This window comes from Furipterus horrens, unplaced genomic scaffold (genome assembly GCF_987537825.1).
Source record: "Furipterus horrens unplaced genomic scaffold, mFurHor1.1.pri manual_scaffold_8, whole genome shotgun sequence".
In the NCBI taxonomy this organism is placed as follows: Eukaryota; Metazoa; Chordata; class Mammalia; order Chiroptera; family Furipteridae; genus Furipterus; species Furipterus horrens.
The window spans coordinates 106,105,260-106,122,006 of record NW_028327178.1 but is presented as its reverse complement, the minus strand read 5'-3'; the positions used below and the strand labels follow the sequence as shown (position 1 = coordinate 106,122,006).

General features: G+C 48.1%; 1 protein-coding gene across 2 annotated transcripts in view; it reads right to left on the bottom strand.

The window, feature by feature from the left end:
• DOK5 (docking protein 5) overlaps positions 1-4,764 on the bottom strand; it is a 121,180-nt gene extending 116,416 nt beyond the window's left edge. For both annotated transcript variants that reach the window (XM_090285327.1, XM_090285328.1), the window contains exon 1: positions 4,432-4,764. In XM_090285327.1, coding sequence (XP_090141453.1) covers positions 4,432-4,497 — 66 coding nt within the window. In that variant the 5' untranslated portion in view covers positions 4,498-4,764. The remainder of the gene's footprint in view (positions 1-4,431) is intronic.
• Positions 4,765-16,747: the final 11,983 nt, after the last annotated feature.

The following is a 16,747-nucleotide window of genomic DNA, read 5'->3' as shown; positions in this document are numbered from 1 at the left end:
GCTGGCTCCGTGCTGGGCATGGGGGTTCAGCTCTAATATAAATAAAAGACAGAGAATTCCCAGCCCTCGCGGAGCCTTGTAGGCTATTTCGGGGACACAGAAAATCAACAAGTAAAATATACAGATATATGGGGAGGGGGGTGATAAGTCTAGAGAGAAAAAGATAAGGGATATATGGGGAGGGGGAGGAAAGAAATAAAAATAGGGCGTCTGGAAGGCTTCAATGGGAATGCGGCCCTTGAGGAGAGTCTGGAGGAGGTGAGGGAGGGAGCCAGCTGGGGGAGGGCAGGATTCCAAGCCCGAGGAACAGCACTGGAAGAGGGTCTGAGTCGGCCCAGGAACTCCCACCAGAAAGCTTGCGCTCTGAACCTCATGGGAAGACTCCGTGGGTGGAGCAGCCAGGGAAACAGGTTGGGAGGTCCCTGCAGTCTCACAGGAAGGGATGACCGGGGCTTGGCCCAGGGTGGTGACGAGGAACAGCGGGAGAGACGGTCAGACTCTACGTGTCTGGCAGAGCTAGAACCCGCAGCATCTCCGGGTGGATGGTACGGGAGGGAGAGAAGCGGGAAGGAGGGAGAAGCGGCAGGCAGGTGTGCTGGCTGACGGGCTTGATTTTTACCAGCGCGCCTAAAAGGCTGGGACCTCTAGTGGCGGAGACACAGACTCTGGTGGGAGCGGGTCTGGATGAAACAATCGAGGGTTTGGAAGCTTTGAGTGCCAGGCGTCAGTGAGTCGTCCAGGCGGAGGCGGGCTGGGCAGGAGAGGAGACCCGTGGCAGACCAGAGCACAGAGGTGTTATTGCAAGGGGAGCAGTGGAGGGCCCGGATGAAATGTCTAAGTCTGAGTGTAAACTCTGAGGCTTGGACTGTGGACAAGCCACAGCCATTATTGCTTGGGACACTCTCTCGGTTGCAGAGGAAGACATCAAGTGAGGACAGTCACAATGTGCCATCTAGGCCACACACTGTGTCAGGTTAACGACGTGCCAATTGTCTGATTTGCCACTTGCCTAAGGATACATTTCTAGGGCTGTCTGTGGGTTAGCCAAGGAGTTGTAGACATCTGCTCCCATTCCCACCTGAACAGTAGCCCCCAAACAGTGATAACATGGGCATTCCTGCGTGAAGACTGTCCCGGGGCCCAGCCCGAGACTTCCACAGACCGCTGGAGGGGAAGCTGGAGGACAAAGATGTGAAGATCGGAGACTTTTTGCATTACGGGAACTGAATTGCAGGAAGCTTTTCTGTGTTTAAAGAAAAAAGTCAGTTCCTACGTGATTGCTTAGTCACTTTAAGTGTTCAGGACCTCAACTAAAGATGAGCACTGATCCACCACCCCTCTGAATGGGGACGGTCTTAGAATGCGTCCTGTTCCATCTTTTTCTTTTAATCACTCAAATGTGTATAATCTGTGAAAGTGTCATCCAATGAGAATGTCTCCAGGGGCATAAATAAACATCTATGCCTTTCAACACTTCAAATTATAAGAGAATCGATAATCCCTATATCTTCCCACTGATTCTAACTCACTTTTGATTACGCTAAAGAAATAATCCAGCCAGAATCAGGCTGTATGCTTTTGCTGCATTTTTAAAAGTGTTATCTGATTTCATGTCCCCGCTATAACTAGTGTTCATTGTACAGATTTGAAAACTGAGGCCAAGAAAGGCCAAGCATATAGAGCTCATGAATGAAGAAGCAGCCTTTGCGCCCTTCTCTTTTCCCCGGTCCAAGGGGGCCATTCCCGGCACAACAGCTGCTTACCATGAAATGTTGTTTTCCTGTTTAATTATAAACCCTCCCAAACATGGTTCTCGGCCACAGACGCTTGTCTGGAGTCTATGAATAAAACCATTCTGTCAGATGAGTTTCTAAAGAGGCTAATGAATTGCACAGTCACCCATTCGCTCTGTAATTCAAGGCCTAGTTCAACGGGCACATACGGGATGCTCATTCTGTGCCTGACCCGGTGCCCTCCCTCCCTCTGAGACTTACATGTTGTCCCACGTGATCTGAGCCTGGAGGAACGCCATTCCCACGTGTCCCTTTGGACAGAGCTCCCCTACACGGGTTCCCTAAAGAGTCTTCACCATGACTAACAGTTTCCATTCAAAACTCTAGTTTGTACTGTCTTCTGAGAATGACGCAATCAGCCTCCTCGGTTTGTGTCAACAAATTATATCATTAGAACGCTTTCAGAAAATTAACTGGTGATGAAACCGAAGCCAACAAAGAACACCAGATTTCTTTGATTGTATTTTAGACCTTTTCTCTCCATGAGCAATAACCATCATTCAGCAGATATTCCAAAATCACTCTGAGTGTTAACACAGACAAAAATGAAGAAATCCTGGGAAAGTATACTGCACACTGGCACCCAAAATACTGTAAAATGTCAAATGAATGCAAACTACACTTCCTTTCCTTCTGCTGCAAACATATGTCCGTAAACACTGGCGCACACATAGGGCTATATTGTGTCAGCTGTAGTAATATAGGAAAATAATCTCAATTACCATGAGCTGGAAAGTTATGGTAACTAGTCTTTCAAATAAATCACCATGTGTCACACTTTGGCATACACTCCGCTCCTTATGAATAATTCACGTTCTGTACATTAATAATGCATGCCCTCTTCCAACCGGAAGGCTCCCTAACAGACACGGAATGGATGTTCCCAACAATTTCCTCAATTGGCCTGATAGAGTAAGTCTAAAATTAGAATGGTGGGTTTTTTGGGGTTTTGTTTTTATTTTTTAATGGTGCCTTTACTATTGTAACAGTCTGGCTGGCCCATAAGGTTACCAAACGTATAAAGTTCCTATTAGTTCTTGTCCTTTGCATGAAAGTCTTTCAGTTAAGTACCCCGACAACAGTTGGTCCTGGTGGTATGCATATTTGCAAAACAAAAACTGAAATCAGGGGAAACTTAGGGCTGATTGGGATGGGTTACTTCTGCTACGTTTCTCCCTCATTATATACTTATATAGTCATGATAGCTGAGGACACAGTTGCTAGAATGTGGCAACTGCCAGGAAGAGAGAAAGAGAGAGAGAGAGAGGGGGGGGGGGGGAAGGGAGGGAGAGAGAGAGAGAGAGGAAGGGAGGGAGGAAGGAAGGGAGGGAGGGCGAGGGGGAGGGACCAGAGCAAACCAGCCATGAGTTTTTAATAATTACACATTTTTCATCACCAGGTATTCCTCCCTAGCTGTTGATCACGGCAAAATTTCTGTCCGGTTTTCAGTCAAATTACCTGGTACCTAAAGAAAGTCCAAAGACCGACGGAGGGAAAGGAGCGGGGGACGTGTCTGTACAGAAAGACGTCTCTGTGCCTCTCTCCCCAAGTGTGGCCGGCGTCCACGTCGCTACTGACGTTATCATGTCAGACGTGACCGAAGAAACTTTCCTCCCCCTCTGCCTCTGGCCCAACGCACACCGTAAACAAAGGCAGCAGCAACACTCGACGCACAGCAAAGAGAAATGAAGCCGTTTGAGATTAAAAATAAAAATAGAAGAGAGGAATCATTCCAGCATCCTCCGCCTCCCTCCAGAATTCCTTGACTGTGGTCCCTGAAGACCAAGGAGAAGCAGAATGAGTGCTCTCTGAAGTCCCATCAATGATGAGCAAAGGAGGGAAGAGAGGGGGTTTTGAGGGAAGCCAGCCCCATGCCATCATCTGGCCCCTGCGGGTAGCCTCAGAGTCATCCGTTCCTTCCTTTGGCACGTATTTAGGGAACACTTGCCCCAGGCCAGGGATTACGCTCTTCCCTAAACGACCTCTCAGTGGGTTCCAGTGTGTGTTTCCAGCAGCAGAAGGCCACCCCACGGACTAAGGACAGGGGAGAATTCAGACCCGAGTATCTACCCCAAGCTGGCCTGGCCAGGGGCTACCCACGCCGCCTTTCCTAATACCTGGACAGACGTGGGTTCCTGCGCAGGACCCGGAGCCCAAAGAGACCTTTCTGTGGGCAGAACCCTCTCTGGGGTCAGAGGGTCGCTGACCTTGTTCACACCGAGGGCGTCTGCCCTCTTTCTCTGCCAGCTGACCCATCCCCTGGAAAAGTTAAGTTGGCGGCGAGTGGGAAGAGGGGCACGGGGGGCATCCGGCAGGCTCCGCGCCCGCCCGGGTTCTCAGCTCCAACTCCCATGGCTACCGAGAAATATTTATTTCGAGTAGATGGGCTCCTGTGGCTACTGAAGCCAAACACGCGGCCACCACCCGAAAGCCAGGTCATCCGAGAGATAAAGATAGATCCATGACATACTGCGACCTGGCCTTCCAGTGGCAGCCCCCGGAGGCGTGGGTTCCGGTGGGGAGAGCCTCCCGCATTTCGCCAGCGCGCAGCGGGGACCTTCTTCCTCCCTTCGGAGATGCTGGCTAAGGAGAAAGACAATTGAACCAGCGAACAGAGAGAAAGAGGATTCACACTCACCCCTAGGCGTCTGCTCCGGATCCTCACGTACCCTTGCTTCACTATGTCATTAAAATTAGAAGCCATCCCGGACAGCAGGTGACCCCCTCACCCGAGCGCACGCACCCTAAGTGGCTTTGGAAAGGGCGGAGGGCAGGGTCGCGAGAAGGCGTGGGGGCGGGGAGAAAGTTGAAGAGGCGAGGCTGCTTCGGCTGCGGCTCCGTGAGGCTTTAGCAGGCGCACATCACTTTGCCTGGCCCCCCAACCCTGGAAGTGGGCGGCTTGCAGCCACTTTGGGGAAGCGCAGAGAGCGCAGCGCCGAGGCGAGGCTGGAGCGCCGGCGTCAGCTGACTCATCAGCCAGCCTGCCAGGAGGAGGAGGACGAGGAGGAGGAGGAACGAGGGGGGTCGAAGAGGAGGAGCCGTGCAGGTCTGCACGCCAGGAGGTGGCCCCCCACTGGCCGACGCTCTTGAATGTGCTCTCCCAGGGTCCCCCGCCCACCTGGCCCTGACCACTTCCCCAAGTGATGGGACCCCCAGCGCGCCCCCAACGGCGCCCCTGTGCCTCGCAGACAGCCTGCCGGGATTACGCTCCCTCACTTCTCACTCCGGTGGCTTATTTTAGAAGGAGTAGAAATTTCACTTTTTCCCAGCCGCTGCCCACCCCACCTCTCCCTTCAGCCCCATCTCTTCCCTGAGAAGGGCTGATCTTTACATCTGTGGTGAGCGTCTCTGCGGAGGTGGTGTTGCCATGGTTCGCCTTGACCTTGGCATATGAGGGCAGGGATTTGCCATGGCTTAAGCTACACGCCCCTCGGGTTTCCTTGGCATCCTGCACCCAGCCCTCGGGGATATCATTTGCCACATTTTTATTGTCTGAGCCTGTCTTTCCCATCCGAATCTGTTTCTGGAGGCTGACTTGGTTTCACATGTCCTGCCCAGCCACCCACCCCCAGAGGCTGGCCCAGAGCAGGTGCTCAGTAAATCCTTAGCACCAGGCACCTTTATAGCCCCCTGTACCTTTTGAGGTAGGTCCCCCCTGTGTAAATACCAGGTCCATACTTATGTATCCAGAGCCTGACGCCAGAGCTCACCCTCACACCCATTATGGGATACTGTCTACAGAATAAAAGTAAAGGGGGACCAGACTTTGCACTCACCTGAATGACTGCATGACCTTCCTTGAGTTGATGATAACCAGTGACATTTGTGGGGCATCAGGATGCTGGACGGTGTGTTAACTGTCAAAGGAATCATGAGATACAGGCTGTTACCATATTTTACAGAAACTGAAGCTCAGAAGAATGAAGAGATTTGCCCAGGTCCCACAGGGCTGGACCGAAAGGAGGCAACGCTGTCCGATACCCCTTGTGAAGAGCAGACGTCCTGGGGCAGGGAGGTTACTAGCTGGTTCCCAAGGAAGAGCTTTCTAATCACGTAGCCACCAAGGCAATGCAGCATCAAAGACCTGACAGTCCTCACTAACGAGAGGTGGCCAAACCGAGGCTGGGCGACCTTTGGTCAGGGCTATTAAGATGAAAATTTGCTTATTTAGTGGACTCTTCGAACTACTGACCTCTGAAGGCCTTTCAACTCTAAGATTCTATGACTTACATGACTCTTTTCTCATGGGGACACGAGCTTTTAGTCACCTTGGTTTCAGGGGTGTCAGCTGAAGAGAAAGACCCAGGAGTGCGTCCTAGGAGAGCTGAGACTAGGTAGGGACAAGCAAAAAGCAAGTATCCTGTCGGGGGACACTCTTTGCTGGGGGCTAAGCCAGCAGCTCAGTCCTCACGCTGTCATTCGCTGTAGATGATGTTTTCAGTTTAAGTCTCTCACCGGGAGAGGATGGAATGATACAAGTCATTTAGAGAATTTTTTTTTGAAGGCTTAGAACTTAAAAAAAAAAAAAATACTGCCTGTGGTTGCCATGAAACGGACCTGTCCGCAGGAGGCAGGTGCCTAACACGTCATTGGTAGGCTCACCCCCCAGCATCATGGAAACAGAGAGCGGATTTCGGCGCGCGGAGCCTGAGGTGACCCACTCGAGGCAACAGAGATGATTGCTGGCAAACACGGAGACACAGAAGTCTCGCCCTGGGTAGCTCCTGTTGAGCTTAATCACCATCCATTAATAATGAAGCGAGAAGTGAGGCAATCAGAATCAAACTCGATGCGAAGAGACAGGAGACTCGTTTCAATGACATAATTGAATCCGGTATGTGGATTTATTTGTTTTGGGTGAAGTCCAGCGGATATGCGTGCGACATACACAGGCTGTGCTGTGCTGTTCACGGGGCCGACAGCCTCCGACGCCTTCTCAAAACACGCAGGGCACCCCGCTGCGGGGATGGGGGGACGGGGGCATGGGGAATAATCCACAGAGCTGAACCGCGCACAACTCCATAGCTATACGCTGCCAGCCAGACGCACGGTCACAGCGGGAGCAGGGGACGATGCAAACGTGATTCCATCCATCCCTGTTTGGGACTCAGTCTCCAAAGCCTAGAACTTCTCCTTTGAGTAACCATTTCTGTTCGCGTGCTCAACCGCCAGACCCTCGTCTTTCCATATAGCGGCCGCCCCTTTCACTTCGTTACCCTCTGCCCCCAGGACAGGTGGGCAGCCTCGGACATGGCCTTCCTCTGGCCCAGACACGTGACCTACGCTGTCTGCGGAAGGCTTGGTTGCAGTGACTTTTGCTGACTTCTTGGGCCAAGAGTCCCCCTGGGCATGGCTGAGTTGCGGTCTCTATGGGTCCCAGGAGCTGCGGGAGTGGACGCCAGAGAGGAAGCAGGAACAAGAGACAGACAGAAGCACACCAAACCCTGAAGACACTGTTCGAGCCCCCTTAATCTGCACCCCACGAACCTATTCTGTTACTCAACTACATGTAAGGCTGGTGTACCCATTGGACCCCGACATGCAATGACTTAGGTCGGATATGAGTTTAGTTATCTCCCATGAAACAATCTAGGTGAGCAGACTGTCCTGGGCAGGTAGGAAGCTCAGTCTCAAGCCAGGGGGTCTGGTCGCTGCCACGTCTCAGGAAGCGGAAAGAGAGCACAGAGAGAAAGCAGCGTCCAAATGAAAACAGCACTCAGGTGTTTCAAAGCGCTCTTCTCTTGAAGTCCACTGACAAACATCTTGTCACGTGGCCACTCCTGTCTCCAAGGGCGAATGGGGAATGTAGTCTCCATGCTGGCACGGCTGTATCTCTGAAAGAACAAATTACAACCAGTATTGGGTGGGTCAGTTAGCACTCCCCAGTGTCATTCTTAGACTATTTAATTGTCCATGCTAAAAAAAAAACATTCTTTTTTTGCTTAAACCAGCTCAGATGGAGGTATTCTGTCAATTGCAACCAAAGGAATCCTGTCAAAGGCGCCGTAGTACTGGGATTTGAATCCTCAAGCGTTTCAACTAAACTCTATCCAGACACACCTGTAAGGCCCAGATTGCTTGAGAAAACTTGCACATTTCCTATGGCATTTTCCCATAAAACTAGAGCCCACTGGAACAGCCTCTGTCACTTGGGACTTACTGCTCCTCTAACACTGAATGATTCTGGTGGAGTGAGTGGGGATGGAGCACTACCTTGCCCACCCCAGGGCGGGACACCTGATCAAGACTGGCCAGTCAGCATGTGGCAACCTTGGACACAGGGATGGACATGCGATCCAGAAGGCCCAATCAAAGTCTTCCCTGGGCTGAACAGATGAAAACGCTGCGACATGCAGCTGCCCATCGCCACCTTGTTTCCCAAATGAGCCCAGCTGGCACAAAGCCAAGAAAGGAGACGATGGGACTGGAGACAGAGCTAGAAATACAACCATCCCTGAAGCCAGAACTATGTCTTGTACTTCTCAGTGACATAGTCTGTTTATTTTGCGTCTTGTTTATTTGGTCCCATTTAATGTGGATTATAGAGGACAATCCCTGGGGCTGGGACTAGGGAGAGACAAGTGAGGCACTGGGGGACACAGGGTAAGGAGGCACCTGCCATTGTCAGCCTACCTGAGTGCCAGCCTCCACCCACATGACCCCGACAGAGAGGGCTTCTTTGCACTGTGTACCCTAAGTGCCTCGCGCCAGCCCTGACCCGGACACCGCCTGTCTCAGCCAGCTTGGGCTGCTATGATAGAACACCACAGAGGTGTCTCTCCCACAGCCCTGGAAGCCGGGGAGTCCAAGGTCAAGATGCCAGCAGATTCCCCGTCCTTGCCTGCAAACAGCCACCACCATCTCGCTCTGTGCTCCCACTGGGAGCAGGGGCCTGCTGGCCTTTCTTCCTTTTTCTATAAGGGTGCTAATCCCATCACGAGGACCCCACCCTTCATGACCTCATCTGACCTAATCACATTGCAGAGGCCCCGCCTCCAAATACCATGACATCCCGGGGCAGGGCTTCAACACATCGATGTTGAAGGAAAGCAAACATTGAGTCCATAGCGCTCTCCTCATTAGAAACGTGTCCAGTAAAATGAAATCAGTGTGAGTTCCAAATGGAACCCCTACAGTCATGCTCCTATTTGGCATCTTGTTGATATGAAACAAAACTATGTCCTGTACTGAAATAGAACTTTGGAACCTTGAGCCAGAAATGAACTCAAAGCTTGCCTCCTCTGAAGTATTCCATGCGGAAATCCACTCGGGCTTGACATATGAAAGACTCATGCCTTTCCTTCGGCATTTCATTCAGCAAATTGCTAATATTACTACCACTACTATTATTATTATTTAGCTCTTCAGGACAGAAAATGGTGTGCAAAAATCCAGAAGCTTCTAACTTTTCCAGAGCAGGTGTCGGGCTCCCCAGCTTCACCCAAGGAGGTTGTATTTTCATCAAGTAGCACAAAGTACGCAGGCTGAGGCCGCCATGGCACTCGGCCAATATCTTTGCCAAAAATAACTTGAGCTTTGGCCTCGTCGCCCGTGGCTCTCAGTGGGAGAGTCACAGAAACATATGCAGCCTTTCCTGGGGCAAAGCGGAGACAGTGCTAATGAAAATGATGGACCGTCACTGAGGAGAGGGGTCTCTGCTCTGCTCGTCCTTACCCAGCTAGAGAAGGGCAGCTTGGGCGATGAAACTGGGAAGAGGGCTGCTTTGGTTACTCATGGCCTCCTTGCTTCCTTCCTGCTTCAATAAATAGGACGGAGCATCTGCTATGGGAGGTTGTTGTCCCCATGGAGCTTGGATCCCAGTAGGAGACGGGAAACATAAACAAGCAAATCAGCAGTTTTAAGAACTACAGACAGCGGGGCAAAGAAAATAGGTGGTGTGCTGTGTGGGCAGTAACAGGCAGCTCCAGTCAGGGAGGACTTCCCTGAGGAGGTGACAGTAAGCTATGATGGAAAAGGTGAGAAGCTGTGGGGAACCCTCAGGGCAAGTGCGTTCCCACTGGTGGCAAGAACACTTGAAAGCCAGGAAGCAGCAAAGGGCCTGCCAAGTTCAAGGAGCTGAGGGAAGGGCAGGGTGTCTTAAGCCTGTTGGAGGGAGAGGTGCAGAGCATCCTAGAGACGGAATGGGACCACGTGACCCCAGTCTTAGCAGGCCACAGCCAGGGGACCGCGTCCTATTCAAAAGCAGGGAATTATGCAGAAACGTCTGATTTATATTTTCAAAACGTTAATTCTGTCAAATGAATAACAAAATAGATTAGAAGGAACTGGGCTGGAAATGATGAGGCCATATAAAAAGGTACTGCTAAAGACCTTCACCCCAAAATCTTTAAGAGAAATAAAGCTTATAAATTTATATCAATTGATATAACTGTTTTGAAGCATCAGTGATGGAACCTGTTAAAAAATTTTAAACTTCAATCATTGCTCATCCTTGGTCCTCAACAAGTCCCACTCTGGGGATGTGTCCAAAGGCACAAATATTTATTTACAAGAATACTCATTGCAGTACTGTTTATGATGATGTGTATATTTATCTTAATGTAATACATATACCTTAATGTAACATGTTTTATATGTGTTATATATATATAAACACAATATAATATATGCATCTAAACATTTTTTTTCACATGGAAGTATGTACGTACATATAACCAAATATCCGAAATAACTCGGGTTAGCGGGGGGCAATCATTCCCCATTAAGCTTTGCTTATTAACAAAAGTTCTTTCTCTAAACCTGAATGAAATCTCCATAAAGTTCCTGGCCCTTTCAGTAGCTTGTAGGTAATAAAGAGTCCATTTTAATGCAATAGCCACATAACATGCAGTATGAACCACTTACATTTTATCCCAGGCCCCAAGTCCAGGTACAGGAGTACGGCGAGGGTTGGGGACAGCTTCTTCGCAATTTTCTGCTCTGCCTTCTCTCCCACATAACAGCTCCAGGCTCTGCCCACCGCCCCCCCCTTCACCCCCGCCTCCGGGACGGGAGGGAAAGGAGAGGCTAGAACCCAGGAAAGTTTCGCTTGCTCCAAGTTTTGCCTGGAAATGAATGTGCTCTGGGCAGCAGGTATAGAAACGTTCAGTCTTTCTCTCAGGGAGCTTTTGTGAAGTCACGAGAAACGCACCTGCCCAGAGATCCACCTTCAACCTTTTTCTGCATCTGGTTACTCTTCACCCGCCTGAACGCCCCCGGATCCCAGGGCTCCAGGGCCGTACTGGGTTCCCCTTCTCCTTCCCGATGGTCCTCTCGGTGGGTCTTCACTGAGACATCCCTGCTGTTTCCTCTGAGTGCTCAACCAACTGGCCGGAGGGCACACTCCCTCTTAAGGAGCGGGTTGGTCACCAGTCTGTGCCCCCACACTTGCAGGGACACATATCTGCTGAGCGACTCTGTTCAAGATCGCCCCCTGCTGTAGGGTGAGGGGTGGCTCCCCGTCTCCCTGCCTCGTGAGCAGAATCATTCTCTGTCCAAAAACCATCTTCTTTCATCTCTCCAGTCGGGTCACTATCTCTCATTTGGGCTGAGGTTGCATGATCAACAGATGCAGACAAAATGGTCTTGAATGACTCTTTTTTGCAATTTCTGCACAGATGGCCCAGCACCTTGCCTTACCATGTTTTCTAAATGTTTTCACGCCCTGGGCTTTGGAGGCTTCTGCTGAAATTGAGTCAACTGGAAGAGTCACGCTTACCATTCTGTTAAAAACCATTAAAACAGATGTAAAAGATGTCCCTTCTTATTTGCTCGTCCAACAGATATTATTTGAGCCAGGCTGGTGAGGCAGGGAGGAGTCAATGGGGCAGACAGAGCGAGGCCCGACTCTGCCCTCGGGCCGTCCCTCGTGGGGGTGCCAGACACTAATAAAATGCTCACAGAAGTGTAAGAGTGTGCACTACAGAAAGTTCTGTGATGTCAGGGCAAGCGAAGAGGCCCTGACCCCTTTGGGAGGTGGGGACAGGTGGAGAAATTAGGGAGAAGGCACTATTGTGTGGGGGAGTGGGGAGGGACAGTGAGGAAGGGAGAGGAACAGCATGAATGCCCCAGACGGGACAAGGTACGTTACATGAGAACAGGAAACAACAAGGTCGGGGTGTAAGGAGGGGCTCGTGGGTGATGAGGCCGGAGAAAATAAAAGGGCGTCTCCTCTATTGGTCAGTGAGTTATAAATGATCTATGCAGTATGGGCCAGTTATGGTTTTTTTTTTAAATGAGTTTTTTAATAACTATTTTTAAAACCCAGGTTGAATATCTCCAAAGCTGAAATATTAGCAGCGGTTGTTAGCTCTTGGCAGGAGTGTTGGAAATGTTCATTTTTGTCCTGTGTGCTTTAAAAAAAAAAAAAAAAAATCCCATAGCAATTTTTAAAAAAATAGAAAGACTATTTCTTTCCGCATGGGTGGGCCTCATGTCTTAACTTTGATAACCAAAGACACAAAGGCAAACACAAACCTCTAGTGAACCTGACTGGAATACGAATTTTAGAGTCTTGTGCTCATTAGGCTCTCCCAGGAGCTGGCCTTTCTCTTCTGATGAGAAGAGCCCTCCTCTCTGCAGGTCAGTGCAAAGCGGCCCAGGAAAACCTTGGCCGGCGCAGGAGAGAGAGACCAGAGGGAAGGAACTACAGGGGCTCTTTGTCAAAACAGAGCATGTGCGTGCGCTGGTTGTAGCAACAAGATTAGAAGTCAATATTCCAGGGGTCTCCTCAGGGCCGGTCCCCGGGTGGACTGAGTGACTCGGTCATTAATTGTTCCTGCCTCGTAACCTGATCTGGGAAACAGATAAATGGGACCAGCCTTCCTCCTCCTGTCCGCTGCAGTCTCTGGATAAAATGTGTGAAGAGGGCGAGTGTCGTATTCAGCGCTCTGCCAATGTTAATTAATCCTCAAAGCACCCCCAAGCTCTGTTATATCATCCACATGTCACGGCGGAGGGACCTGAAGCGGAAAGACTAAATGACTTGTCCCAAGACACAGAAGGAGCCTGCTTCAGAATGGGGGTGCGCGGTCGGCAGCAATAACATTCAAAGAGGAAACAGGGCGACTTACTCAACACACAATTAAATTGCATCTGGAGGGGTTTTTATGTTGAAAACATGTGGGTGAATTATAAGGCAAGGGAAAAACACCAGACCCGTGTACAATAAAATATGACAGGCAGATTCATTTGCATGTTAGGGGCACCTTTCTTAGACTGGTGACTATATTAGCCTCGCACGTCAACTTCGCTTTAATCTCATTGGCCAGGGCTGTCACCTGACCTTGGCCTCACAGACAGACAAGGAGGTGGGCAAGTGTAAGTTTCACTGAAGGCAGCCATGTGCCAGGCTAAGGTGGGAGTCCACCGCACAGGCTGGGGAGACTGGGTCAGAGAGCACCCAGGAGGACAAAGTTACTGGGTAGAAAGCCCCTGGGGGACCGCTAGCAGCCTCTAACGAAAGCACCACAATCTTAACATGGCCGAGAATGAGTTCATAGTCTTCCTCACATCATACCCCGCTCGTACCTCCTATGACATCAGTGAGCAGGCTTTTAGCCAAAAACAGCCTAAAGCTCAGCCACCCGAATCTCAGATCAAGGGTTCCTATCGCTGCAGTTTTTGAAATCTAAGATGCCAATAATTTTAAGATGCATGACCATTTCACACACCAGTTAGGAAGGAAAATTACCACCAACCTCCCTTTTCAAGCCAGCAACCAACCACAATATTAACTAGTTTCGCTGAGGTTATCACTGACGTCCGACAAACCCCACATAATCAAATGTAAAAATTCCTAAGTCGGACGCACGGATACACCTGCGATATCATCACCACGATCAAGGAAATGAACCCGTCACCCCTTCAAGTTTTCTCCTGCCCCTGAAATCTCACGCCACCACGCTGGTGACAACCATGCTGCCACGTATCAATGTATCAAATCAACTCTGTATACCTTAAACTGACACAATGTCATGTATCGATTATATCTCAATAAACTGAGGGGGGGGTGTTGTTTCTCTTCCTCCCTTCTCATTTTGCAGAGACGTGTACAGGCTGATACACACAGACCTAGTCCGTTAAACTGCTGACTCATACTCTGTCACATGACAGTAACACATTTTATATCTCCTTTCTCCGCTGATGGAAATTAAAATCCTTTCCATTCCATCCCATGACAAGCAACAGACATTAAATTGTTAGACCTAAAACAGGAAATAAGAGCATCCCTGTAATAGCTTTCCAAAAAATACCCCAAATCACTGTCAGTCATGGACAATATCAGAATTCTTAAAGAATATAGGTACTTGTGGGCCTTCTAAAATGAAATTTTAAGAAACGAAGTCAAATAACTTGAGACATTCGAAGGAGCCAGAGCAATAAAAATAGTCTGTTTTGTTGAAACTCTGCAGGGAGAATAAAAACTAAACGATTTTATTTTAAATATCTCTTTGATTTCCCTTGTAAGCGTCAAAATGTAACTTACACATAAGTCTGTTTCAATAACTGTAAACATATAACTAAAAATGAGAGAAGCAAGAACACGCAGGACATTGCATTAGGATTTTAGTTCATGGAAAGATAACCTTTAGTCTTCTGAAGGGCCTTGGCCAGGATCGTGTTTCACTTGCACACGGAATAAAATCCACACTCCATCTCTGGCCTTAGGGTCCCACAAGCCCGGAACACTCATCCACCTCCCTGACACCACCCACCTCCTGCCCTTGCACCGCATCCCCCTTCTCTCGGGGGGCACCACACCCCCTCTCTCCTCGGCGTTCCCACATTTGCTTGCTCCTCTCTTTCACACACCAGCTTCAGATTTTCACAACGGGCTCCTCTTGCCATTTAGGTCTCGGCTTACGTCACTTCCTCTGAGAAGCCTTGCTTAACCTCTGAACTTCCCAACCAAGTCACTGGCCCTCATCAAACTGTTCTCTTTTCTTTCTCAAAACCCTTCTCACAAATTGAAATTATGTTGTTTACTGATGGGTTAACATATTTCCTGTCTCTTCCCCACCCCCGTTTAGACGGGGCTCCAGTAGGGACCCTCTGACTTGTCCACCACAAGCCTCAGTGTCTGGCGCAATGCTCAACATTGCTGAATGAATGAATGAATGAATGAATATGGAAGAAAGAAAGAAAGAAAGAAAGAAAGAAAGAAAAAGAGAGAGAGAGGAAGAAAGAAAGAGAGAGAGAGAGAGAGAGAGAAAAGAAAGAAAGAAAGAAAGAAAGAAAGAAAGAAAGAAAGAAAGAAAGAAAGAAAGAAAGAAAGAAAGAAAGAAAGAAAGAAAGAAAGAAAGAAAGAAGGAAGGAAGGAAGGAAGGAAGGAAGGAAAGAAAGAAAGAAAGAAAGAGAAAAAGAAAAGCCACACAGACGGCGCCTCCAGGCTATTATTCGATTATCATGAGGGTCATAAGATGTTGAACAAATAACAGAAAGCTAGACAATGAATTTCCTTGACAACATTAATAATTTTTGTTTTGAATCCTAATTTCTCGCATTAGTGTAAAACTCCCTATTGATGTTTTTGTGACAGTCTGAGACGTCCCTGCCCACTCTAACCTACAGGCATCGTTGTAAAGTACGTCCATCTTCAGTCCGTTTATAATTGCATCTTGTTGTCACTGGCTAGTTCATGTCCATTTTTAACATTTCTTGGTGTGTTTGGTCTTCTTCCTACCCTCTTAATTTTGTTTTCTGATTTTATGCTCATTTTATGATTTCTCTTTCCCCCTTTTTTCTATACAAGCTATGTTTTTTTTTAAGTTTTAATAATTCTGATGTTTAAAAAAATAAACCATTGCTGACAACTGTTATTATCTACCCAACTCAACTTACTGCCTGAATTAACATTACTCTGTTATGCCAAGAAATTCTTGCCCAGAAAAATAAAGTTGCCAGTAACTTTCTTGTTTGCTGCTGGAACTTGCTGGAAACATCCATTTATCTGAACAATAGACTATTCACCTTGTTCTCAGTACAGGGAACAACGGTCTCTTCTTCCTATGATACAACAGATTGCTCAAGAGGCTTCATCAAATTATTGTTTATTCTTTAAAGATTCACTTCAAAATCTTCACCTCTCCACATCCATCACATCTCAACCAGTCAGCCACGAACTTTGCCAGATCCCACCAAGACCCCCAGACCGAAAGACCCACCTTCAATCAGGACACAAAAGCCTCACAGAGAGCCCACTTCTGGCTTATCTCCTTCAGAGACGTTCTGGACACTCCGCCCTCCCTTCCTGCAGTAGACAATCAACTTGGCTTTGATCTGCAGGTTGTTTTGAATGACCTCTTTGGGGAGTCAGCCAACACCACCATCCTATTTTTATTTCCTTGGCATTTAATTTCATAGTTCTATGAATACATTTAAATCTATTTTTCATATTTATGTCCCAAAATGTTAAAGTCTAACTTTTTGGAGAACATAGAAAAAACTAAGCAATTTTTTATTTCCCCAAGACCCTATCCCCTTTCCTAGCCTTCGTTGTTATGATGATGGGGGATTATAATGGTGAAGATGATGATGATTTTACATCACTCTTACTCTTTCAATAATTATTTTTGACATCTAAATTAGGTTTTATAAGTATATAAATATCTATGATAGGAAATTAGCATTCTGTTTTACATGAGCTTTGCCCTACCTCTTCTCCTATCTGTTATAGAGAACCTCTAGAAACTGAGATTTTTAATCCATAACTTCATTATTTATTGTTTTCAGCACCTTCTCATTCGAGAATTGTTTTTGAATTTTTTGGTTATTCTTGCTGTCACATGTAACGAAAGCCTGTGTTAAATCACATTTCTCTTGATCACTGCCCATTTTTATGTTGTCGTTTTTCTTCTCTGAAATTCTTTGATATATTTTCATGAATAGCAGGAAGTCTTATTTTAAGAAAAGTACTTAACTTTCCTTCTCGTAGAATGACTGAATTTTAATGC